A 25,045-nucleotide genomic window follows, 5' to 3' on the forward strand; every position below is an offset into this window, starting at 1 on the left:
AGAATAACTATTACACTTGTTATATAGCTATAGGGAGAAAAATCAATGAGACCACTAAAATTGTATTGCAATAAGGAAATTTTAATAGAGTAACTGTTTAAATGTTCCACTAATATAAATAAAATTGTTCCCATTAAAGTCATCCTACTAGACAGGCATATAAATTATGAAGTTTAAATCAAAACTGGTAAGGGGAGTAGAAGCAACTTACTCTGAAATACTTTGATTTAAAAAGTAGCCACATATCTTAAGAGAACTGAATGCTGGTCAGTACCTTCATTATGTCCATATCTCTATTTGGACCCTGTGTCTGTTTTGGAAGTGTGTATGCAAAATGTCACATGTCCACTGATCCTTTTTTTCTTTAGTTGTTGCTGGCATATCAAATTGTAGCCACTCATTTCCTATCTAACCCTAAAATAATTTTTATAATAAGTGCAGTGAATTTAGTATTTGTGGAAATATCTAATAGAACTGGGCAGTGAAATGCTTTGCGTCTCCACAGAACAGCTCCCAACAATAGTGCACCCTTTCTCACGTTACCCTGTCACTGTGTGAGTTGATCACTGCAAATTTAGGGTTAAGGGTAATCGGGGGTTCAATGTGTACATGAGCTGGATGTTCCACCCACTTCACAAGTTCTTTTTTAAAGGTGATATGTGAACCAATAAAGTTTAGGAGCCAGTGGATTGGAGGATAGTTCCAGTTCCATGCCTAGTTAAGCTATGAACTCTCCTGCCCCAGGGTTGTTACGGGTTTTGAGATCTAGACACCTGTCTGTCTACTAGGAAATGGACTTCCACCACAAGCTCATTTCAAATAGGTCACTGCACAGACAGCAGGTGACAGCTTTACTAAATAGGTATTTAATATTATTCCAATTTAGAATGATTAAACTTAATATTCAATAGGATTATTAAGATGTCATTTCATTTTAGCTGGGGAACTAGAGCTATAATACATTGCCCTAAAGGCTTCAAACTGGGGGAGCCTAATTGTTTTTTTCTTGGAAAAATGCTGGACCTTATTTTCAAATATTAGTTAACCATCTTCAGCTTATGTATTACACACTTTTTTTCTACCTCAGGTTCTGTTCTCCAGGTTTTTAAAAACTAGAGAGAGGCCAAATGTCAGTCTGACTTGATTTTAACTCACTGAAATCAATGGGAGTTTCACCTGAATAAAGACAAGATTTAGCTTCAGCGTCGACTACAAAATGGCTTTACCACCCTGCATTTTACAGTAAAAGCAAGGGTTCTGTGCTGTTCCTGCTCAGCTGAAAGGAGGATGTATGTCTACCATTTTATATGATAATACTGGGTGTTTAGGGTGGTGCTGAGCTACATCACAGAACCAAATGGCTAGAGCGTTGTACACAAAGGATTGCAGTCAGTTCCCAATGCTAGCAACGGAGATTGGAACTGCAAGCATGGTAGATTTTAGCTTCTGCCTGAAGGCCGTGTGTTGTTCAAAATAATTGCTAAACTGAGTGGAGAGAAGAGTTTTGAGCCAGTGTACTATCCCATTACACATGCACCTCTTAATAAGGTAGTGGATGGTACTGACGGATCTGTTAAAACAAGTCACTGTAAACAGCAACACCACACAAATGTCAAAGTTTGTTAGGGAACAGGTTAACAAAAATTTCTTCCATATTAACAGAAAAATGCATAACAGATCCAATCTCTGTTCCCCATACAATAAATATTCAGAAGTAGTAAGCAAATCAGACCTTAATGCACATGTAAAAAGTATATATTTGCACAACCAGAAAAATTAACATCTTCATTCAAAACACTGGTGATGGAAAAGAGCAATTCAAGAAAAAAATCTGTCAGCTACTGAAAATTCAAGCAATATCTAGTATTCTTTCCTCACAGTGGTGTCAGGCAGGAATATCATCTGTATTCACTATTTCAATTTCAGTCTGAAACTGAACAATTCAGAATGTTAAATCTTAACTTTTTAAATGCTTATATAACAAAATGTCCTCCAACAGTCTAGCAAATAAGAGATGTGTGAGAAACTGAACATTCAAATTGCTTCAGGAGTTTTAAAAACAATTAGCTTTTTTGTTATCTGTACTCCTGAACAGGTGAATACTCTCAAGCAGTGCCTACTCCTCAGTTAATACAGTACTCCAGTTTCTGAATATAGAAAATGTTAAGATTAACATTAAGGCATACAGACAGCTGTGTTATCTGCTTTTGTTTAATAAAGGATCAATTTACTCACTCAAATACATGGAATGTTGGCAAGAAACTAAAAGCTCCTGGGACAAATCTACCAATCACGTACAGATTCTGTGAGGTCCTCCATCTTGCATTTCTCTAATAAACACACCCTGAAATGGCTTCAATTATACAAATTGAAATTTGGATAAAACTTCTAAATAATAAGTAACAGTTAAAATAAAAAGGGTTGCTTTATTTTAAAATTGATGGCAGGGGAAGTGAGGGGGAAAAGACGACAGCTGGAGTTTCCAAAATGCTGTTCCCTTTGCCTCCTCGAGATGACACCTTTCTCTGAACCAGATGTACAAAACAGTTTGGATTTCTTAAGTTGGTGGTACACAATTTGTACACAACTGAAAACACTGCAGCCAAATAAGCACTACCAGCTTGTGGGTCTTTAGCAAAATACTTTAAAATTACCTTCTGCTAAAACTAGTTGTCTTAAAGTTCTCTCTTACAATTTTATAAAAATCAGGAAGAATGTCAAGAGCCATCAGCTAAGAAGTGCTTTACTTAACTAGCTATTAAATGAATATACTAGGAATAATCTGAGATTTGGTTATTCAACTTTTACCATTTTACAAAGCTATTTTGAGTAGGCTATACTTATTGAAAAGTTATGCAAGTATCAGAAAATGACAATAGGGAAACTATGTTCTTCGGTATGTTTGAGGACTATCTAGACAAATCATAGGATCTGACAGAAAACTTGTCAAATTGACAAAACTTTTGTAAATGTGTATTAATTCAGATTGTACCAAGTAATCAAGCTAATAGTTTTTTAAAAATGAAGATACTAGATATAAAACTGTTTGGATAACATGTATTTCAGCAAACAAATGGAAAGAATGTTACTGTAACTACATTTTGGTGATCAGCCAATGAAGAAAATCCAATTGTTTTACACATATTCAGTCTCAAAACTACAGTGAGTTAGGATTTTTCATGTAAAGACCTAGTTTCTTCTTCCTCTTCCTCCTCCTCCTCCTCACAATCTCCTTCATCTGTTTGCTGTTCAAGTTCCTCTCTTGTGATCATTTCAAAATCATTTCCATTTCCACTACTATGCTGGGATCTGTCATCCTCACGCCTATCACTGTCTGTGTCTGAATGCCGCTCTCCTCCAGAGCCTTCTGCTCCTGAGTTGCCTGTTGCTTCGACTTTTCCTTCCTCATCTTCCTTTTTCTCACCATCTGATTTCTCCTCACTGTCAGACTTCAGCTGCTTTTTGGTCTCTGATTTCTCCTCTTTCCTTGAGTCTGCTTTTGGTCCCTTGTATTCGTGTGTGTACAAGGGCCTGAAGGAGTCAATGAAACCCACGTCTGCTGTCAGATTTGGCAAAAACCAGAAATGATGCCTTCCTCCAGTTATCAGCCAAATAATAAGGAAGAGGATGCAGCGGGCTGTGAGGAGAGAGCCCAAATATTGTATATAAATATTTACAACATAACACAACTGTTTTTATTAGTTGCCTCTCCCCTGCTGCACTCAAAATCAAGTTGAGGACAGACAAAACACGCAAAATACAAATGAAACCAAATTCCTGGGCTGGAAGGATGGGTCTAACAGCATGTTCTGATACTTAATGGTGGTGATGGAGAAGTAAGCAAGGGGGAGAATTAAAAGGTGCCATCCTTCAACCCCCTCCCAAAAATAAAAGTCTGATGATAAAAGTTAGAAACAGTAAAGAGCTAATAGACAGAAAAGTCTATTCCCTTGCAATGGGATATGATCATCTGATCTTAGCCAAAGACCAAGTTTTCTCTATTGCAGTTTGTAAATCTCCATGAAAAATAGGAGGGTCAGTGATCTCCGATCTGCATTTTAAGCATTGTTTTGCTCAGCTACACACCATACAAATCAAAAAGAAAGCTTGATTACCTGCATCCAGCTCCTCAAAGGTAGCTAGGCTCCTAACTTCCACTGATTTCAGATTTAAGGATTTGGGCCCAGATCCTTAACAGGTGAGCCACATTCTCAGTTTTATTTCTTTTGCAAGTGCTTATGTGTTGGTCCTGAGCTATTCCTTAAGGGCACTGCATCTAATTCTGCCTAGAAGAAAGGCAGGTGGCCAAAACGCAGGCCTCTGATATCAAGATGCAACACGTACCTGAATGCGACTCAAGTGGTTTTCCTTTCCTTTGTATTCTAGCTACATGCAATGCCCATAAGTTTATAACTAACACACTGTTTCTAGGTAAGGTGATTCCACTTCTGCCCAAAGCCTGAACTGGCTTTTCAGGAGGAAGCACACATTCTCTGGCCAACAAGAAGCACTGCCTCTAATTTGTAGATGATGGTCCTTTCCCCCTCCCTGTTGTCTCAAATTTTTTCTTCTCTTCACCTTAGCCACTGTTTCTCCTCCAGTTTAAATACCCCACCACCTTGGGCACCTCTCTTATCTCCCATTAGATAGCAGCAGCAGCAGCACTAGTGCCTAAAACAAGAGTGAAGCAGCGAGAGGTCGAACATGAACAGTGGACTAGAGAGCTCTGATAGGAGAGAGTGCTTATGCTGTCCTAAGGACTACGATCTCCACTATGCAAGATCTAGATTGCACATGCTAGTGTAAGCCTGCAGCCTGAAACGGACCCTGCGGAACACTTTTTTCCAATGCCACAGTAGTGACATTTAGTAGCCATTAAGGAACTACTCACATAAGGTAAGTCTACGGCAGTGGTCCCCAAGCTTTTCCTCTCGTGCTGCACCCCTTTACCAGTAATGGAATGTGTTCATGCTCCCCTGGCCAGGAGCAGGGCTGGGGTGGATGGGGGTGTGTGAAGCTGTGGTGGGGAGGTCAAGCTGGGGCCGGGAGCAAAGCTGTGGACGGGAGCAGAGCTGAGGGCAGAGTTGGGCTGGGTGGCACTTACTTCCCTATGGGAGCTGGCCAAGGCCCCCCCAGATATTCCTCCATGCTCCCCAAAGGGGTGCATGTCTCACAGACTGGGGACCACTGGTCTATGGCTATTTTAAAGAATAGGGGTAAAATTTTCAAAAGTGAAGTTGACAGATTTAGGAGCCTAAGTACTTATTCCACTTTTACAGATTAGAAAGGGTTCTAAGTCACTTAGACATGTCTGAAAATTTTACCCTACTTGTCCTGTTCAGGTAACTTCTATTGATAAACAAATGACACTTACCAACAGCAAGTAGGAGAATACTGGCTACGAAACAGCCTGCGCCTACACTGAGGTAATAAACACCTACTCGCATCTCTGCAGGCCAAAGTGGGAAGAGAGTTGCAGCTATAACCGCAATCACTAAAAATGAAGAGAAGAGTTTGAGAAACATGGATAAGTTACCAATTAAAGGGCAATAGTAGTCTGGTGGTGTTGCCTGTAGTAATGTTTGTACAGTACTTTGAATAGGCATTCCCATTATTTGAGTGCCATTCAGAAACAGAGTCCAATTTCTCTTGGCCCACAAATACACATATATAAATGACCAGCTTAGGCCATAAAAACCCAGTAGAACAGGCTTAAGTTTAGCAAGCAAGTGAATATCCCCACCCTTTCATTTTTTGCTTGTTTTTCAGTCCCCACCCTCACCCCCCTTGTCTTCCATAGAGTTGTGCAGTTTCTGTCCTCCTGCTATATGCTGAAGTCTACAAGATTGCGTAATCACATAACTGGCTCCCAACACCACTTTAAAAGCTAAGCACATTACCTTTCAAAGCCCTAAATATATCATGATCATATAAATTATATCATCTCCTTAGAGAACTGTGCTGATGGAGAAGTGATATGAACATGGAACTGGGAGCCAGCAACTCCTACATTCTAATGCCAGCTCTGACACTGACTTACCCATGTGGCCTTGCCTTGGCAAGTCACTTCCTCTCTGCCTCAGTTTTCCTCATCTTATAATTGGAATAAACAATATTTACCTGCCTCAGAGATGGTTTGAAAAGATGATCTGTATAATTCTCAAGATAAAAAGCACCATATAAGTAGTAAGTATTCCCCGGTAAGTGTAGACAGAACCCAATATACAAAGTATACTGTACACTACAACCCCACTAGTTGTAGCATGGTTAGGCCCTTTACATACTGATCAAAAATATTTATCCATCTACCTTAGGTATTTCGAAGGTGCCCATCACCATAGTGGTTAGGCATAAAGTGTCAACAGGATTCTCTAGAAAGGTGCTACCATGATTTCTAAACTCAGGGAAGTTGGGTGCCTTTTAGGCCCTAACTTTTTCTATTTCCCCTTACACAGCAGCATCTAAGGAAGAATAATAGACCTGTGTGTAAACATTAAAATTAGTCTAGACCTTAAAAAAAATTGCTCGGGCCAATGATCTACATAAATAATACTGGGAGGTGGAAGGGAAAGGGTATCAATTGTGAGTGTTCAGTACCTATTAAGGACACAATCTATTAGTGCTAAGCAATTGAAATCTACAGAGCAGTTAGCAGGTGTAACTGTAAGCGAGGTGCAAATTGATAAAAATGTTAATTCTGTGTCTGAATATGAGAGAGCAAAAAGGAGTTTGTCCATGGGAAAGAAACAGATGTGCCTGTTTGGTACTATAGCCTATACTACACATTAACATCCATTCTTACTTACCAAGAACAAGTCCCATGGCAAATGTTTTAAAATGAACTGGGTCATAGATCCACACATACACCTGCAGTAAGAATAATCAGGTTAAAATTAACAAATTATATTCCAAATTAAAGATCTTTGGTAAGAGCTTTCAGATTAGTTTCCTCATCTGCACATTTCTGTATTACCATATTACTCTAGTACTAGGTTACACTCACCACCAGGTGCCACTCTGTCCTCCAAGTCAGCACTAAACCACAATACAGCATTGTGGTGAGGGGGCACTGAATTGCTGGAGGTTCTGTATTTTTGGATAAGACATGAAGCCAAGGTCTATGCCAATTCTGCTCAGTGAAGTAGCTGCAGAAGCAGATTTATAATCTTGTGGCTACCACCCCTTTAAACCTACACAAATTGCCTCAGCAATGCACTGACCTTAATCTGACTCCGTGAGCAGAAGGCCTAAGCATAATACTTTTATTGGAGAAGGATGTATAATACAAATATTACACTGGTGCCATATCTTGTCAGGCACAAGGATGAAGGCTGGGAGCTTCCAGCATCTGATAAATGCTTTTATTAGGATATATGTTGCTCACACGCTGGTGTGTGTTGGTGCCTTTATTTAAAATATTTTAATGATTGACGACTTACTAGTATTATTTACTCCCGGGGGCATTCTGTGCCAAAAAATTAAAAATTCTGCACACAGTATTTTAAAATTCTGCAAATTTTGTCAAATGTGGAGGCTCCAGCTTAGCATTGGGGAGCATAGGCCACTGGCTGCACAGAGGTGGGAGATCACTGTGCAGCTCCCACCCAGGGACACAAACTCAGCAGTCTTTCAGAGTGGTAGCCGTGTTAGTCTGTTTCAGCAAAAAGAACGAGGAGTACTTGTGGCACCTTAGAGACTAACAAATTTATTTGAGCATAAGCTTTCATGGGCTAAAGCTCACTTCATCAGATGCATGCAGTGGAAAATACAGTAGGAAGATATATATATTGTGACAAAACTCTGTCCTTGCCTCCGTGGGTCCCACATTTCCTGGCGGATTTCGCTAGCCTCAGAGGCTCACTGTGACCCTTCATGTAACCCTTCTCTCTCTAGAGACAAGGGTCACAGTCTACTGAGCCATTTTCATCATAAGCCAGTGACGGAGGTAAGGAGAAGTTATCCTTCCTTGCACAGACTCTGTTGTCTCCCAGTCTCAGCGATTAATCAGGGGGCAAAGGTGGTGCGGGGGGGGGAAGCCCAGGCCCACCTTCTACTCCAGGCTCCAGCCCAGGGACCCTAATAGTTTTAACTATGGTAGCTGACCTTTTAGAAACATGACGTACAATTCCCTGGGCTGCTTCCCCCACAGCAGCCTTCACTTCCTCAAGCTCCACTTCACCCTTACCTCAAGGCCTCCTTCCTTGTGCCTGATATGGTGTGTACTACTCAGTCTCTTCAACAGCGCAACTTCCTCCCACAGCTGCTGACATGCACACCCACCTGACTGACTGGGAGGCTTTTAACTAGTTTCAGCCAGCCCCTGATTGGCTCCAGGTGTCCCAATCAATCTAGCATTCTCCCTGCCTTCTGGAAAGTTCTTAATTGGCCCCAGGTGTCTTAATTGAACTGGAGCAGCTGCCATTTCCCTTATCCTGGTACCAAGGATTTGTTTAGCCTGGAGCTAATATATCTATCTCCCACTACTTTTCTATAGCCATCTGGCCTTGCCCCGTCACAATATATAGAGAACATGAAAAAAAATGGGGGTTGCCATACCAACTCTGAGAGTAATCGATTAAGGTGGGCTATTAGCAGGAGGAAAAAAAATTTTTTGTAGTGATAATCAGGATGGCCCATTTCAAACAGTTGACAAGAAGGTGTGAGTAACTGTGTGTGTGTGTGTGTGTGGGGGGAATTAGCATGGGGAAATAGGTTTTAGTTTGTGTAGTGACTCATCCACTCCCAGTCTTTATTCAAGCCTAATTTAATGGTGTCCAGTTTGCAAATTAATTCCAGTTGTGCAGTTTCTCATTAGTCGGTTTTTGAAGTTTTTTTGTTGAATAATTGCGACTTTTAGGTCTGTAATAGAGTGTCCAGGGAGGTTGAAGTGTTCTCTGACTGGTTTTTAAAATGTTATAATTCTTGACATCTGATTTGGGTCCACTTATTCTTTTATGTAGCGACTGTCCAGTTTGGCCAATGTACATTGCAGGGGGGCATTGTTGGCACATCATGGCATATCACATTGGTAGATGTGCAGGTGAACGAGCCTCTGATAGTGTGGCTGATGTGATTACGTCCTATGATGGTGTCCCCTGAACAGATATGTGGACAGAGTTGGCAACGGGCTTTGTTCCAAGGATAGGTTCCTGGGTTAGTGTTTTTGTTGTGTGGTTGCTGGTGTGTATTTGCTTCAGGTTGGGGGGCTGTCTGGAAGCGAGGACTGGCCTGTCTCCCAAGATCTGTGAGAGTGAGGGATCGTCCTTCAGGATAGGTTGTAGATCCTTGATGATGCGCTGGAGAGGTTTTAGTTCGGAGCTGAAGGTCATTGCTAGTGGCGTTCTGTTACTTTCTTTGTTGGGCCTGTCCTGTAGTAGGTGTAGGTGACTCAGTTGTGAGGCTGCACCCAACCCTGACACAGCTCAAGGACCGGGCCTGCCCCAGAAACAGCCCAGGACCATGCCCCTCAGTGCCACGTGCACCAGGTGTAGGCAGGCAGTCTCAGCAAGGCAGGATCCAAGTGTGGAGGGGCTTAGTGTGGGGGGATCCAGGTGTGGGTTGAGAGGGTTCTGTGTGGGATCTGGGTGCAACAGTAATGGGAGTCTGCAGGGGGGTCCAGGTGAAGGTGGTTGGGGCTCAGCAGGTTGGGGATCTGGGTGCAGGGGGAGCATTGCCTGCTGGGGTTCTGGGTGTGGGGAGAGTGAGGCTTGGCAGGAGGGTCTGGATGCATGGGGGTTGGGTGGATGGGGGAGCAGCTCCTTGTACAGTGATCCCTCCCGCTGCAGCTGAGGAGTGATGGGTGCAGGAAGTGGGGAGTTTGCAGAGCTTCCTACAGCCAGGGGAGAAATCTGGGGGTGGATCTGACACAGCCCCAGATACCGTGCAGGGGAAGAGGAAGTCCCGTCCTCCCCAGCGCAGCTGGGACTAGCAGCTGAGCCCAGCGCAGGGTAAGAGCCACCAGCCAGGTCTTCCCCAGTCCTGCCCTTTGCCCCACAGTGATTTACCTCTATGCCAGCTGCCCTGGGCACTCAAAACATACTGCTGGGGAGGGTCATATGACCGCTCTTGTGGCTTCGCCATCAGAAAGTCATTTTGCTGCAGGGAAGCAAAGAAAACTGAGGGGGATATAAATTCTGCGCAAGTGCAGTGGCGCAGAATTCCCCCAGGAGTATATTATTTTCCATTAATAATACATAGCCCTTTACACTTTCAGCATCTTACAAACATTAATCCTCATAGCTCCATCAGAGGTAAAGAAAGGAAAGTTACTCTTATCTGGCTTAGCTGAAAACACCATTTAGCTGTATATTTCTACTTGAAGTTTAGCATGAGACTGGAATAAACTTCCCTAGCTCTCAAAGACTAACATTTTCCAGTGCTGATAGTTGTGTCTCATTTACTGACCAATCAGTGGTGCTTCAATGTCCCACTTGAGCATGCATTTGTAATGCTTTAATGAGTGGGAAGCATGGAACTCTCTAACCTCTGAGAATCATTTGTGAGCAAAAAAATAGCTAAATGGACAAAAGGTAAATCATCAAGGGTTCATCTCCCAACTGTAAGGAAGTAGGAACACAAAGGATATCTTCAGAGAATTACAGGTAAATAATTTTCCCTTCTCTTAAGCCATAAAAATCACTTTCCTGAATGGATTCCTAGAAGTGTTACTACTTAAAAGAAGCTTTAGCTAAGAATAATTTATGAAAGATGTTTTCTCCAGGAGTTCACATTAGGTAACAGACTCATGGAAATGAAAGAGCGTCAGAAATAATACTAAATCACAGTGTTTATGGAGCTTTGGAGGTACTGGCCATGAAGCCATAACTTTCAGTAAAAAACAAACTCATGTTCCCAAAAGGGAAAAAAATATATACTTTGAACTAGTAGGATTAATGAATGTCAGGCCAGATAGCATCTTCATCTAGTAGTGAAGACTCCAAGTACCTGACAGCAGTAACTGGTAACCTTCACAGCTGAAAAGGTGACTTATATCAACTGCATACCAGACATATACAAACCCACTACTGTAGGTGCTCACCAATTTTGTGGAGAAAGTTTCTCTCAATGTATAGTCTGTAGGATAGACAGGGAACTGGAACCAGTCATAACGGGACACTCCTTTGCTGACCTCCATCAGAAAGGAATTTAAGGAAACATTCCAGACAGCTGTGTCTCATTGGCCCATGTATGAGACATTTCCCTCTGTTTAAATGGGCAAAATCACTGAAAAGTACAGGAATTCCCTCTTGTCTCAAGATATAAGTGCAAGAGCAGGAATCCAGTCTGATACCGTTAGAGAAGTAAATCATCTGATTTAAAGAAGAGGCAAGTGAGGCACGAAGAGATTAAATAATTTAAGGCCACACAGAAATTTGGTGGCAGAGCCTAGTTTAGAATTCAGGTGTGCCTGACTCCCAGTCCCATGTTCAGACCACGAGGCTTCTAGATGGCAGCCACCTTGGACTCCCTTCCCTGTAACTGAATTTGAAGCTCCAACTTTTGTTTAAAAATACTTCAATATGGCATGACTTTACTAGCAAGAAAGGCCAGCAAGGTTTCCACCCATGCTGGTAACTATCAAAAGGGCAGAAGGAAAAAGTCTGGAGAAATCAATCAGTCTCAGTATTTTATTGTCAATGTACTGGTCACTGATAAATGTAGGAAGTGTAGAAATATAAGTTACACACAAACCTCACCTCATTTCCATCCAGAAAAACTTGATCTTCATGTGGCTCAAGTTTAAATTTTCTCTTGGTTTCCTTTTTCTTGGGTGTTCCTGGGCTCTCATCCTAAGAGCATATCAATCATGAAACAGAAGGAATAATTAAAAAGGAATTTAGAGACTGTAAAAGGCTCCAGATTCATAGGTTCCATTTTGAAATTTTGGCTGCATCCATATATCCTCATTACAAAGTTGCTTATGAGTGCTGAACAAGAAAACTACTGCAAAAGCACTCCCTATTACTAGCCAACATTTCAAAATAGGACTTCCATTTCTACACATGCAACAGCACACACAAATTTGGTGCACTGTCTTACATATATACAAAAGTTAAAATATAGGTGTAGCACTCTGCACCTCAACGCAGCACCCTGGAACCCTCATATGACCGGGTTGAATATCAATTATGATATATTTCATACAAAACATGCCATGTAAGATATCATATGAAAGGTCACAATCTGGTGAACCTGACTGTTCTATCAAAGTATGTATATTGTTAGTGTGTATGAAGTTATGTAATTTTGCTATATGGTTGCTACTGAAATATGTTGTAAGTTTGAGGCTGTCTCTGCATGGCCACTTTCAGCGCTAAAACTAAGTTGTTCAGGGATGTGAAAACACCCCCCCCTAAGCAACAAGTTTTAGCACTGAAAAGTGCCAGTATAGACATCGCTTTATTGCCGGGAGCTGCGCTCCTGATGATAAAGCTACCACCACTCATTCGGGGTGGGTTTTTTCATTGCCAGGAGAACTCTCCCTCGGCAATAAAACATGTCTATATTGCCCACGTCACAGCGCTGCTGCGGCCGCACTGTAATGTGGGCAGTATAGACATACCCTGAGAGTTGTCCAGTGCTAGTTCTCCAGTGACAACAAAGGAGGTTATCCTCTCCCAGGAGGGTGTTAAGAGACTTTTAATCAGCAGGGGAGAGGTAAACAAGGGGTTTACAATGCTGTAAGAGTGCTACACAAGCATCACACAATGGGGGACTGCTCAACTCTGTGACTCGGCAGAGCCCACCAGGACATATCTGGACTAGTGTTTTCCAGGCACATGGACTGAGGATATCAAATAGGGGAGAGAGGCATCATGCTTCTACCTCTCTCATCCCCCACCTACGCTGGAAGCAACAAGAACGCTGTGAAGACAAAAAGAAAAGGAGGACTTGTGGCACCTTAGAGACTAACCAATTTATTGCCACAAGTACTCCTTTTCTTTTTGCGAATACAGACTAACACGGCTGTTACTCTGAAAGCTGTGAAGACGAAGACTTGAACTGAGGAGACTGGTCTCAGGCTTAAAGGAGAGGCCTGTGCATTACGAACTGTGACCTACCTGCAACATCCAGTGAGTTCAGAGAAACTGCTTAATCTAAATATTGCCTAGTCTACTAAGATTTAAGATTTAGACCATGCATTTACCAAAAAAAAAAACAACAACAACAACTATCTCTCACCTTTTGTGCCTACCACTTATCACTTAATAAGTATCTTTCTATAGTTAATAAAGCTGTTTTACATTTTACCTGAAACAATGTATTTTGCTTGAAGTGCTTGAGAAACCTCAGCTCAGTTTACAAAGGCTAGCGTGTGTCCTCTCCACATCGAGGGAGGGGTGGACTGGGTAATAAACTTACACTGGTCAGGCTTCTGACTTGGGCAAGAGGGTATATTCTGGGGGTGCAAGGCTGGCGGCTTGGGAGACTTGCTGGGCCTTTCTCTGCGTGATTCATGAGTGGCTCAGGGAGCATTCATGCAATTAGCTGGGTGTGGGGCTCCACATGCTGTTGTGCTAAGTGATGATAGTGCCTGGAGGGGTTTGCTGCTTATCACTAGCAAAGCAATATGAGAGCTAGCCCAGGCTGGAGAGTTAAGGGGGCACAGTGGTACCCCAGTTCCAGGTTGTACCCCAGGGATCCCATCACAATTGGTACAAAGGATCACTGCATGTTCCAACCAAAGACAACTGTGTTTTGTTTGTTAGCGTAAATTCCATCTTCTCTGTCATTACGATAAAATGATGAGGTGCACAATTGGAGGCCAGGTTGGGCTCCCTTGGAAAATTTAGATCCAGATATTTAAAGTAAGTAATAGAATAGCAAGGAGATGGTAGGTTAAATTTTGGGTCGAACCACCTTACCCTTTTAAAAACTAGGTTTTTCGCAGTAGTTAGCAGTATCTGCTAATAGGTTTGACCGTTTTCTTTTTGGGTTGCACTTACCTTCTTGCACTCTTCTTTCTCACCATCCTTTCTCTTTTCCTTCTCTTTCTCCTTCTTAGTCTTTTCATCTTTGCCACTTTCCTTCTTGCTCTTTTTCTCATCCTCTTTCCCACTCTCAGTCTTTCCTTTCTCTTTTTCTTTTTTTGTGTCCTTATCAGGCTTCATTTTCATCACTTTCAATGCTCGGTGAAAGAACTGTTTCTTTAGAAGTCTTACAATAAAAAGGTTATATTACGAAATCAATTCGGAGTTAATGGTGCGGTTATATGTTTAGAACACAGTTATGTTATTGGATATCTGTGACAGCATGATGCAAAGACAATATCACACCAAGCAGGACTGGTTATTAATAAACATAGTGGGCCTGATTCTCCTCTGCCTCACACCTGTGTGCCTTCTTTGTAAGCCTGTGCAAAGTGGAAGTAAAACCTCTAGCTTCCTGATTCGGTTGCATTTTGCAGAGATGTAGATGACAACACCAGGAGCGGAAAATCAGGTCCATTATTTAAATTTTTCTTACATGTCAACATTTCCCACAGCAGCAGGAGATATGAGAAGTGGACATACAACTTTCCAGGCTATGTGGTTCAGAGCTGTAAGTTGACCCAAAATGTACTACTGAAACCAAGGTAACACACCTAGACAACCACATTCTGTGCTGTCCCAAGCGTAAACTTGGTGCCAAGTGAGGGGGAAAGTGTTGGGGAGACTTTTACATCTGAGAAATCAAGCATATGCCAACTGAGATAGCCACAGCATAGAATACTGTGGTCATGGCCTCTGCCACTACAAGAGTAGGGGCTGCAGGAGGCAGGGATTAAAACACCAGAGAATCTGGCTCTTACATTGTGGGCTAGTTAGTCTGAATTATTGCCATCTTCACCCAGTAACTGATTCTTGTCCTTTCATTTATCTATTATTGTAGATCACGTGTCTTTGTCAGAGCTATTTATGGTAAATTTACCTAAATATTTTACAGGGAAAGAAATCAGCTGAACTACTTCATTGGAAAAACTATATGCAGAATGATATTAAAATAAAACACACAGCTGGAGGCACAACAAAAATTAAACAGATAAAAAAAAGAAAAGCAAGGTTTCATTCTTTCCTTTTTAAGGCAGAATAATTTTAATAAGAATGTTTGAAAAATAGTCCAGTTCTGCTAATCTGATCCTAAGCTGCATTGCTTTCAGCCTGACCCTGCAGTTCCTATACACACACAAACTCCCACTAAAGCCAGTTGGAATATTTAATGCAAAATGGCAGTAGAATCAGGTCTTCAATTCTTTATTCAAAAGAAAAAGAAAAAAGGTTACTTACCTTACAGTTACTGAAGTTCTTTGGGATGTGTTTTCCACATGGATTCCACTCTTGGTGCACACGTTCCTCATGCCTGTAAGATTGGATTCTTTTGGCCAGCAGTGTCCATTGGGGCCGCACCTGTGCCCTAGATCTCCTTGCTTCCCATCCACCCCCCACCTCAGGCATAAGGGTGGAGCGACCCCAACCATCCTTCAGGTCTTTCGCCAAAACAGAATCCCAGAGGAATAGGACTCTAATAGCAAGAAAGTAGGGCAGGGTGTGGAATTCACCTGGGCAACACATCTCAAAGAATCAGTTACTGTAAAGTAAGTAAGCTCTCTTTCTTTCAGTGATTGTTCACACAGATTCTACACTTGGTGAGTAACAAACAATTCATTTGCTTGTAGGTATCCTACTTAAACAAAAATGGCAAGACAGCCCTACCAAGATAGGCATCCATTCTGGAAGCCTCTGCCAAAGAATAAGGGTCCCCACAATAAGGGTCTGAATCCCCAACCCTTTGAGCTGATGTAATGGCAACTAAAAAGGCAGACTTCACTGATAGCAACCACCTAAAGACACTAAAAGGAGACCTATCAATCCTGTTAAAACTATATTGAGGTCCCAAGAGGCCGGTGACTCCTGAACTGGAGGGGGTAAAAAAATAAAACTAATGAATAGGGCCTTTAAGAAATCTAGCCACTCTAGGATGGAAAAAATACAGTTTGGTCCTGGATAGCAGGGTGATGTGCAGATATTATTGCTAGATAAACCCTTATGGAAATAATAGGAGGCCAAAAGTTGTTTCAGGTCTAGTAAACAGTCCAATGCGTTGAAATGAGAGTTGAGGACAAAAATAGTGTAAAATCTTTTTTGTGGAAGAAGATGGCTCTTGCTGACCTGAAATCTAACAAGACTTCTATGAACTCTCTGCTTTGAGTCAGTGTGGCAAAGAACTTTAAGGCTACTTTAATCAAGTTGGCCATTTGCTGCGGTGATTTTTCCTGGATCGACCCATCACTGGGATATTGGTAGACCTGGATCCCTTCTCTCCTTACGTGAGCTGCTACATCTGCCAAGTCCTTGATGAACAGTACTAGTGCTGTGGAAAGACCAGAAGACAAGACACTGTACTGGTAATGAGATGTTCCTACTAGGAATCTGAGGTATTTCCTATGAGCCAGATGTATGGATATCTGAAAATAGGTGTCTTGCAAGGTTAGAGCCATGAAAGTCTTGAGGATCTAATAGAGGCTCGAGTCACCATCCTGAACCTGAAATGGTGGATGAAGTTGATGAGACATCAAAGGTCCAGAATGGGATGCCAGCCTCCTTTCTTCTTTGGAATGAAAATATAGTGTGAATAAGAACTCCTTTCCCACCCCGAACTCAAAGGGCACCTCATTCCATTGCTCAGAGATGCAGGAGAGAAACCACCTTTCTTCAACAGTATCTTGTGAGAGTGTCTCAGAAGAGGAATGGGGAAGGTACCTGAAGGGTAGTAAGCAACTGGAACTGTCAGCAACAGGTATTGCATGCAATCTCTCACATCCACTGGTCCACAATGATCCCAGCCCAGGCTTCCCTGAAAAAAGACAGGCAGTTGCCAAAAGGGCTCAACTATGGCATGAAAACTGCTGTTGAGAGGAAGACGTTGAGTGCATTGTAGCAGAGGAAGAGGCGGTGGGTTCTCTATTCTGGAAGCTCTGCTTCTCCCTTACTGGCTCCAATATCCTCAGAAAGTTGTAACAGTATGGAGCAGAGCGACTATGTCTGAAGGAATCTTGAGGTTTGGTTTGCTTTCTTCTTGGGGCTGAGGTGTACAAACCCAGAGAACGCAAAGTGACTCAGGAGTCCTTTAACAAGGGGAGGGCCTCATCAGTTTTTGATGAGTGTTTTGGACCTCCCCAATTCTGAACCACCACCAATGTGACCATGGTGCAGGCGGACGTATCCGATACATCCAAAGCAGCCTACAGGGAAGTTAAAGCTATCAGCTGCCTCTCTCGCATGATGGATTTTAATTCTTCCTTATGCTCCTGCAGCAGTCTTTCCATAAACAGAGAGAATCTGTCCCAGTTCAAATAGTCATAATTAGGAGATTGGCAGAGAAGACAACTTTTCTGCTGAACAAATCTAGTTTCTCAGGGTCCTTTTTCTTGGTGATGTTTTTGGGGGCCCTTTCTGCTTGGATCGTTCTGTAACGGCCACTATGACAAGTGAATCTGGCACTATAGGAACGGCCATAGTGGGTCAGACCAATGGTCCATCTACCCCAATAACCTGTCTCTGGCAGTGACTAGTGCCAGATGTTTTAGAGGGAATGAACAGAACAGGACAATTCTGAGTGATCAGTCTCCTGTCATTCAGTCCCGGTGCCTGGCAGCTGGAGGTTTAGTGACACCCAGAGAATGGGGCTGCATCCCTGACCATCTTGGCTAAAAGCCATTGATGGACCCCTCCTCCATGAACATATCTAATTCTATTTTGAACCCAGTTATACTTTTAGCCTTCACCACGTCCCATGGCAACAAGTTCCACAGGTTGACAGTGTGTTGTGTGAAGAAGAACTTCCTTATATTTGTTTTAAGCCTGATGCCTATTAAGAAGCAAATAAAAATACCTGAAGCCCTTAGGAACTTCATACTGTCTATCCACGTTTTTGGAAGTGGCAGGTATCGATGCTGGAGCCTGCCATTAGTCCACTGCAGGTTCTAATAATCCCTTGTTAATAAGCATAGAGTCTACCAGACATGGAAGGATGCAGAATGTCTAGCAGCTTTTGCAATTTCTCTTGCACTAATTTCCGTGGGATGTCAAGGGTCTTGGCGACACATTTCTTCAGTTTTGGAATGCCTTAAAGTCATCTGCTGGACAACGTAGAGAGATTGGCTGCCATATCAGAGGAGGAGGAGGAAATTGTTGCCAGGATCAACTGTTCCTCTACCCCTGCCTGTTATAGCCTCCCCCCTCTTAGGGGAAGGCAATCTTACTTTAGAAGTGAGGGCAGAGGACGTTGGTTTGAGGGCATATGGCTGCATACACCAGGCATGCGGCTGCATACACCTTACACCAGTAAGGCCGTGACTGATAAGTAGGAATTGTTGGGCCCGCTCTGCCCTTATGCCCTTGAGTGTGGGGGCTGGAGGACATCTAGAGCACAGGCCCACCCCCAACAAGCACTGCTGGCCAAAAAAATCCAATCCGGTGTGCATAAGGTGGAATCCATGTGGACAATCACTTGAACAACAAGGCATTTAAAGCTTCTCCCAATTTCAGTCTTTACTGGAAAGTTCATTTTGCTCCTACAAGTCATGAAGTAGAAACTTAAAATCTATCTTTGCTGCCCTCCAATGCAGCCGACAGTTTCTTGATCGACTGCTGCTGGATATTTGTCGGTTATAGAGCCCAGGCCTTCAGAGCAGCAGTCCCACAAGAATTCTTACATAAGAACAACCATATTGGTCAGACCAAAGGTCCATCTAGCCCAGTATCCTGTCTTTTGACCGTGGCCAATGCCAGGTGCCCCAGAGGGAATGAACAGAACAGGTAACCATCAAGTGATCCATCCTGTTGCCCATTCCCACCTTTTGGCAAACAGAGGCTAGGGATACCATCCCTGCCCATCCTGGCTAATAGCCATTAATAGACCTATCCTCTATGAATTTATCTAGTTCTTTTCTGAACCCTGTTATAGTCTTGACCTTCACAACATCCTCTGGCAAAGAGTTCCACAGATTGACTGTGTGTTGTGTGAAGAAATACTTTCTTCATCTGAAAGAGCAGCTATTCTGCTAGATAAACATTACAATGTTTGTGAAATTGGGAGAAAGATACTTTCACTTAGCTATTATTTTACTGTCTCCTTTTTCCTCCAGGGGTGCTGCTCCAATGGCAAAGCCACCAGTTATTACAGGATCGGGCCCAATAAGTTCTTCTAATTGTTAACAGTGATATAATTACAATTATTAAACTACATTATTTCTATGTTACTGATACAACACCACAAATATTTTTTCAAACATTCTAATCATAAACATACATTGCTTCAGCAGTCTCTTTTGAAGTAACTATAAGGTACACACAAAAGGTTAAGAAAAATAGTGAAAACAATTTTTGAAAGTAGCTGTCCCATTTTCAAAAGGGCCCAAGTGATTTAGGACCTTCAGAAAATGGGACTTTAACGCTTTTGAAAATTGTACTTGTTATTAAGACTATTTATCTTGACTAAAAGGCCATACCTGTTGCAATAGTCAACTATAGACTCTCGAGTTGTAAATAAGGCTTCTTCTCCCTTCTTGGCTTTTGTCCACTTAGAATCCAAAAGGCAGTCCACAGCTTTTGAGGCTGAAAGGAAAAAAGGAAAAACAAACCTGTGATAAAATATAGAAAGAGTTCACTTCAATATCTGATCTACCCAAATACTACAAAAACAGAATCTGTAATTAGTTCTCTCAGTTTTGCTAAATACAGGAAAAAAAATCCTACCTGCATAATGAAACAACCCTCCCCCACCCCACTCTTAGAGAGATAGGCTACACTATTGCAACAGAGCTCCCACTGATACAAATGGGAACTTCGACTACATAAAGAATCCAGGTTCAGATGCATACTTTTTACAATATTATATTACAAACCAATTTTAACAGGACATTGCAAGAGCAAATCCTATCCTAAATAAGAATTTTGTTATAATTCCAAAACTAAGGTGTGGGGATTTTCTGTTTAAGAAATTCCAAAGGAACCTTAAAAAAAAAAAAATTATCCTCTACAGTAGTTTGTGCTGCTAGTGAATGAAAATCAAAAAAGTTAAACTGATTAGTCCATTTTTACTAGCCAAGCTGAAATACAGGAAGTAAAACATGTAAGTAGTTAAAAAAAAGTCAGATTTTAAAAATGTATTTCAAGGCATGATTTTTTATTTTTAATGTGACAGTTAAATCTTTAAATATTCTTGGCCAAATTCTATGAAAGGGAGCCATGTAACTATGTAAAGCAAAAATCTGGCACAAAATATGAAATGGATTGTTATGTCCAGGCTCTAAAAGTAACAGCAATACACTAATCATGGAGCAGATGAGATCAAAGGAACAAGCGTAGAGGTATTTGTTTATCCTGGAAAATTCTGATTAACCTGTCCCACAAAATTGCTGTCCCACACCTTCTGTATAAACTGGCTTGCAGACACCAAATGTCCAAACATGTACGAAGGTGTAAGCATGTGCATACAGGCTCAGAAAGAGTGTCTGAAATCATAATGAAGATTTTAAAGCTTAAAACAACCAAACCTCAACTCTGAGAGATCCAATTAGTTACTTTAGAAGTTTAAAGGCTCCAGGACAGATCCTGGCCCCCAATAAAGTTACTTTGCCCTGGTAGTACAATGCAGCCTTCAAGCCATCTTAACCAGATACCAGAATATGGGAATTTCTCTGGCATAGTGGAATATTCAGGTGGTGGAAAGATAATGTAGCCAGCCCCACAGCATTGCTTCCCAGTCTCATCATAGAGGGCATTTTCGGGACACAAGGCCTGGCTGGAGTGCTGCTGTGCTCTGGTACTCCTTGGCTACAAAATGGCTCTGTGGGGGCCGCTGCAGTCAGGTGTTTAGTGAGAAGGTAATTTACAGGAGAACTATTTTTGTCCAACCCTTCAGCTGCACGGACTGGAGCTCTGGCACAACTGATGATGCATCCTTTTCCCCCCTCTTTTTTAATATTTACACTTTGTACAATAGCTATTGCACAAACAGTCTGCCGGTCTGTACTCCAATTATATTGCTTTCAGCCAATCATTACTGAAGCATTCTATTAATGGTATTGATTATACCATGTGATCTCCCACTTCAAGGTTGTATGAATTTAAAACACAAACACAGCTGTGTGTGTGTGTGTAGCTAGGAAAAGAGTTATGATTTTTTCACTCTTTAGTCAGGCATATTACACATTTTTGTTTTACAATCTGTATTATTGAGGGTTTTTTTTTAAAAAAACAATGTCATAACTATGCTCCGTACAATGCCAGAGCATCATACCAGAAAAGTGTAAACTTAATGAAAACACTTCCAACAAACTTGAATTTGGAGTAAGGACTTAACTGTGTTCCATGTGATTGGACTGGATTTTGGAACTCTAGAACAGCTTCATGGCAAAATATATTGCTGAACTATTCTTTCAATCATAGGACTAGAAGGGACCTCGAGAGGTCATCTGGTCCAGTCCCTTGCACTCATGGCAGGACTAAGTATTATCTAGACCATCCCTGACAGGTGTTTGTCTAACCTGCTCTTAATCTCCAAAGATAGTGTCAAGGTTCCTTCCCCACTCTGAACCCTAGGGTACAGATGTGGGGACCTGCATGAAAACCTCCTAAGCTTACTTTTACCAGCTTAGGTTAAAACTTCTCCAAGGTACAAACTATTTTACCTTTTGCCCTTGGATTTCCACTGCCACCACCGAACGTTTATCTGGGTTTATTTATTAGGAAAGTGTTGTTTGGAAACATCTTTCCTCCCAAAATCCTCCCAACCCTTGCACCCCACTTCCTGGGGAAGGTTTGGTAAAAATTCTCACCAATTTGCATAGGTGACCACAGACCCAAACCCTTGGATCTTAAGAACAATGAAAAAGCATTCAGTTTCTGAAAAGGATTTTAATAGAAGAAGTAAAAAGTAAAAAAGAATCACCTCTGTAAAATCAGGATGGTAAATACCTTACAGGGTAATTAGATTCAAAAACAGAGAATCCCTCTAGGCAAAACCTTAAATTACAAAAAGAGACACAGACAGGAATATCCATTCTATTCAGCACAACTTAATTTCTCAGCCATTTAAAGAAATCATAATCTAACGCATATCTAGCTAGATTACTTACTAAATTCTAAGACTCCATTCCTGTTCTGTCCCTGGCAAAAGCATCACACAGCCACAGACCCTTTGTTTTTCTCCCTCCTCCCAGCTTTTGAAAGTATCTTGTCTCCTCATTGGTCATTTTGGTCAGGTGCCAGCGAGGTTATCCTAGCTTCTTAACCTTTTACAGGTGAAAGGATTTTTCCTCTGGCCAGGAGGGATTTTAAAGGTGTTTACACTTCCCTTCATATTTATGACAGGTGGAGATTCCACAACCTTCCTAAGCAATTTATTCCACTGTTTAACCACCATGACAGTTTGGAATTTTTTCCTAATGTCTAATCTAAACCTCCCTTGCTGAAATTTAAGCCCATTGCTTCTTGTCCTATCCTCAGAGGTTAAGAAGAACAAATTTTTCTCCCTCCTCCTTGTAACAACCTTTTATGTACTTGAAAATCAAGTCCCAGCTCAGTCTTCTCTTTTCCAGACTAAACAAAACCAATTTTTTCAATCTTCCCTCACAGGTCATGTTTTCTAGACCTTTAATCATTTTTGTTGCTCTTCTCTGGACTTTCTCCAATTTGTCCACATCTTTCCTGAAATGTGATGCCAAGAACTGGACACTGTACTCCAGCTGAGGCTAATCAGTGCAGAGTAGAGCGGAAGAATTACTTCTCGTGTCTTGCTTACAACTCTCCTGGCTAATACATCCCAGAATGATGTTCACTTTTTTTGCAACAAGGTTACACTGTTGACTCACTTAATTTATGGTCCACTATGATCCCCAGATCCTTTTTCACAGTACTCCTTCCTAGGCAGTCATTTCCCATTGTGTGTGCGCGCAAGTGATTGTTCCTTCCTAAATGGAGTACTTTGCATTTGTCCTTTTTGAATTTCATCCTATTTACAATTCTGTTTTATATCCCACAGTAAGAATTAAATTTCCTAATCAACACAAGACAAATGGTTTAGAAGGAGAACCTGAAGCAAAAGAAGAAGAAAAAAAACCAAACAGTTAGGAATACACTGATCATCTTGGCTGTATTCTGGATGTCACAGTGAAACTTGCCCCTTTAAGACAGAGGGGGGCCCACTGCACCTGTGACTGGTCAGGTGCCTCCCAATTGGGCTTCAGAGCAAGGCCATATCACAAGGAGGAGACTGAGACAAAGAGAGAGTATGAGCATGTCAGAGTCAGGAAGAGGCATGAGCAGCCTGAGACCAGAGGAGAAACAGAAGAGTAGCAAAGAGTGGCTAGAGGGAAAGAACTCTAGGAAAACAGTAACTGTGAGCTGCTGGTGACAAGTTCTGAGGAAAGCTGTTGGGAGGACTGACTAGCGCTGGGGAACCTTTTATGAGTTGCAGGAAAGCTTGTGCAGAGGCCTTAGGAACAAGGGAAAGAACCAGTCTGATCAGTGTAAGCCAGACCTAGATGCAAGGAGAAGAAGATCCCCAGGACCAGAGGTAAAACTCATAGGTAAGGAGGTCTGGGGAGTGGAATACTGCAGGGATCTAATGTGGGGCTATACAAGACGACTTGTGAGAAAGAAACTGGTCTTGGAACTCTCAGGTGAATGCCCTGGAGAGTGAGGATTCTAGAACAGGGATAAAGAAACTGGGGTTGAACGGTTAACAACTCTCAGGTGGGCAACCAGAGAATGGTGACCTCTGAACGGGATTGAAGAGTTCTATGTTGTAACCTGGAAGAATGCTGTGTTCTGTTTTGGGAGAAACTGTTGTTACCATGAAGGATCTGAAGATTGTGGCACTTTATATGAATAAAAGGGTTTGAATTTGCTGCTGAGAGAGACAATATTCATTTGCATAGGCAGCTGAAATGGAAACTGAGGTGGGCTACGCCTGTGCTACTAATGTCGGCACCAGGGGGGTGCCCATGTTGAGGTTTCCCTGCAACACTGAGGGATACACAATAGAGCACTTTTTTTTTCTAACCAGGCAAAACAGACTTTGAACTACTATAGTATTACAGCACCATTATACCAAATACAGGTGGAGTAATCCTGATACCACACCACACATGCCTTACTCCTAAGCCAGTAGGGGATGGGTACAAGTGAAAGTAGTATCCTTAACCCCTTCAGCCAGGACAGTCACCTTAACTTGGGGCTTTTAAGGGTGGGATGGGAGAGGGGCGGAGAAAGGAGGTGATGGATGCCCTTCAAAAAATAAAACAAATGATTAACATTTTAAACACCAGCATGACTTACTGAACACTCAAGCAAGAAATGCCTTCATTTGATGAGAGTGGAATTTTCTGTTATATTACTGCCATTTTTGTATAAAATTTTACCAGTAATACAATGTCATCTCCAAAAGTTACAAGGAAAATAAGTGATTGAAAAATATAACCATTCAAACTACCAAGAAAGTTATAATACAAGTATATAGCTCTTACATAGCCCTTTATATCTGAAAAACACTATGAAGATTAATTGAACCTCACTACACCCATCTGAGGTATATAATTACCTTCATTTCCATTTTACAGATGGAGAAACTAGGGCAGGAAGGTTCAGAAGCTCGACCAAGGCTACAGAAAGGAGTCTGTATGAAGTTATAAGTAGAAGTAGGACGACTTGTCTCATAGTCCTAATGCCACCCCTCACAATTTTTGTAACATTACTTCATAATGAAAAGTGAACTAAAAATAGAGTTTGAAAAAAAAAAAATCACTGGCCATGGCACATGGGAAGCTTTCCCTAGTGATTATGAGAGACTACGCCATCAATTTCATATTAAAAGATAATTTATACCCCTTATCATTACAAATAAGTTTCTGGATGAGAACAGAATAGCCAATGTAGTATTGTCTTGCAAAGTCTGCAAATAGTACCTCTGCTACTCCTCATAGCTCAGAGAGGCAGCAAGACAATTAAATCAACAAGATTTAGGTTAGTTTCCTGCTTCCATTCAGACCCCTCGAGGGGTC

General features: G+C 41.7%; 2 protein-coding genes and 1 long non-coding RNA gene across 7 annotated transcripts in view; 1 reads left to right on the forward strand and 2 right to left on the reverse strand.

Moving 5' to 3' along the window:
* The window catches only part of LOC144930877 (uncharacterized), a 57,656-nt gene extending 33,511 nt beyond the window's left edge, over positions 1 to 24,145 (forward strand). The window contains exon 5 of the long non-coding RNA XR_013636331.1: positions 23,026 to 24,145. This is a non-coding gene — a long non-coding RNA (uncharacterized LOC144930877). The remainder of the gene's footprint in view (positions 1 to 23,025) is intronic.
* Positions 1 to 25,045, reverse strand: part of GPR160 (G protein-coupled receptor 160) — a 124,529-nt gene that overhangs the window by 45,589 nt on the left and 53,895 nt on the right. The window lies entirely within an intron of this gene.
* SEC62 (SEC62 preprotein translocation factor) overlaps positions 3,038 to 25,045 on the reverse strand; it is a 35,672-nt gene continuing 13,664 nt past the window's right edge. For 2 of the 5 annotated variants that reach the window (XM_073359413.2, XM_073359412.1), the window contains exons 3-8: positions 19,490 to 19,595; positions 13,947 to 14,157; positions 11,697 to 11,789; positions 6,807 to 6,867; positions 5,375 to 5,494; positions 3,038 to 3,637 (exon numbers count right to left, since the gene is read on the reverse strand). In XM_073359413.2, the coding sequence (XP_073215514.1) occupies positions 3,168 to 3,637; positions 5,375 to 5,494; positions 6,807 to 6,867; positions 11,697 to 11,789; positions 13,947 to 14,157; positions 19,490 to 19,595 (1,061 nt within the window). In that variant the 3' untranslated portion in view covers positions 3,038 to 3,167. Of the gene's footprint in view, positions 3,638 to 5,374; positions 5,495 to 6,806; positions 6,868 to 11,696; positions 11,790 to 13,946; positions 14,158 to 15,266; positions 15,502 to 19,489; positions 19,596 to 21,933; positions 22,008 to 22,855; positions 23,084 to 25,045 lie in introns of those variants that run through there. The other 3 variants (XM_073359416.2, XM_073359415.2, XM_073359414.2) reach the window with 3 other exon arrangements.

This window comes from Lepidochelys kempii, chromosome 9, assembly GCF_965140285.1.
Source record: "Lepidochelys kempii isolate rLepKem1 chromosome 9, rLepKem1.hap1, whole genome shotgun sequence".
Lineage (NCBI taxonomy): Eukaryota > Metazoa > Chordata > Testudines > Cheloniidae > Lepidochelys > Lepidochelys kempii.